Here is a 1,498-nt window from a genome sequence, read left to right on the forward strand (position 1 = left end):
CAAGTGGAGAAGTTACAGAGTATAACTCCTTGTAAGACAGAGTTTTATACATTTATGGCGGTGCAATACACCACTGTGTGTTGATTTGATGATTCAGAAAAGCGTCTTATTTCCAGGGGAGAAGTAACTACCTCAACAGTAACAGATAACTCATCAAGCTGCTGGAGTTGGTGCAGAGCCCATGACCCATCTCTCCTTGCTTTCTAGAGCATTTTCTAGCCTGGCCCCGCAGCTGGGGGGAACTGAGGTGGCTCCTGCATCCCTTCCACCTGCCCGTGGGCACGTGTCCCTCAGTGTGAGATCCACGGCGGTGACAGCATCCCAAAGAAACACCCTTGCATGGAGAGGAGCCGGCCCACTTTCCTTCCCAAAGTGTTCAAACGAGCTGGAGCGACTGGCCAATACCTCTGAGGTTTCCCGATGGGGGAGAAGTGTGACACGATTTCTTCTGAGGTGGACTCGTGTGGCACATAACCTCCCTCTCTCTTACCTGGAATGACTTTCTGTTGGATCGCATTTGGTATGTCCAGTTTCGGTAAACGATTATCTTGCTCCACATCCACTGTTCCAGCCACTCCTGGCAGTGTCACGCCTTCAATTTTTACAGGCTCAAAATAAAAGCAGAAATAAAATAAACACCAGTAAAACCTGCTTCTTCCTTTCCTTAAATCACTGCCAGAACCTGTGAACGGCAACTGCCATTTCCATTTCTTCCCAGTTTTACACTAAGAGCGACTCCAAGAATTTCTGGTAAAGTCAAGTTACTAGACAAGCTCTCTGTACGCAGAGGTTTTGCGAAATCCCCAGGGAGAACAAGGGGAGCTTTGGGCACTGAGCTCCTCTGCAAATCTGTTTCTCAGAGCAAGGAAAAAAACCCCTTCCTGGGATTTATATCCAAGCCAGCTTTTGACTCGATACGTCAAATCTCTAATCTCTGCCTTCAGAGGATTTGCAGAGCCCTGGCTGGCTGTGACGTGACGAATGCTGTCTCTGGCTGCGGAAGAAATATTTGCTCTATAGGCAAATCCTGGTGCTTGTGTTTAAACGAGGGATAATGATGGTGGGAAATTCAGGTAGGAGCAGTTAAGGGGTCAGAAAGCCGGCAGTAACCGAAGGTGCCAGGAGCGCTCTCTTTTCGGGGGGAGGAGGAAGAGGAGGAGGAGGCGGCGGGCAGCAGCAGGCCTCCCAGTTCACCCAAAGGAAACAAGCCTGGCTGCATAGCACAGCGTAACGCAAGATGTAAGGACTGGGATTTGAAGCTAAAACTCAACCAAATGAGAAGTTAAGCCTTTTTGATTAGGAACAATTTCCTGAAGATGTGGTGGATTTGCTACTGCTAGAAATGTTCGTGTATTTGATATTTCTCTACCTGACATGCTAAACTTTCCATCCTTTCCATCCACACCCATATGAAATTCCCTCTTCACACCCCTGGACCGAGGGGATCCCCTCCATGCCCACCAGTCCCCAAGCCCCATCCCTCTGCAGCAGCATCCCT

General features: G+C 49.0%; 1 protein-coding gene across 1 annotated transcript in view; it reads right to left on the reverse strand.

The window, feature by feature from the left end:
- FAM166A (family with sequence similarity 166, member A) overlaps positions 1–1,498 on the reverse strand; it is a 15,019-nt gene that overhangs the window by 5,722 nt on the left and 7,799 nt on the right. Inside the window, exon 5 of the mRNA XM_009326381.1 lies at positions 491–608. Coding sequence (XP_009324656.1) covers positions 491–608 — 118 coding nt within the window. The remainder of the gene's footprint in view (positions 1–490; positions 609–1,498) is intronic.

The sequence above is a fragment of the Pygoscelis adeliae genome, unplaced genomic scaffold (genome assembly GCF_000699105.1).
Source record: "Pygoscelis adeliae isolate BGI_AS28 unplaced genomic scaffold, ASM69910v1 Scaffold436, whole genome shotgun sequence".
Taxonomy (NCBI): domain Eukaryota; kingdom Metazoa; phylum Chordata; class Aves; order Sphenisciformes; family Spheniscidae; genus Pygoscelis; species Pygoscelis adeliae.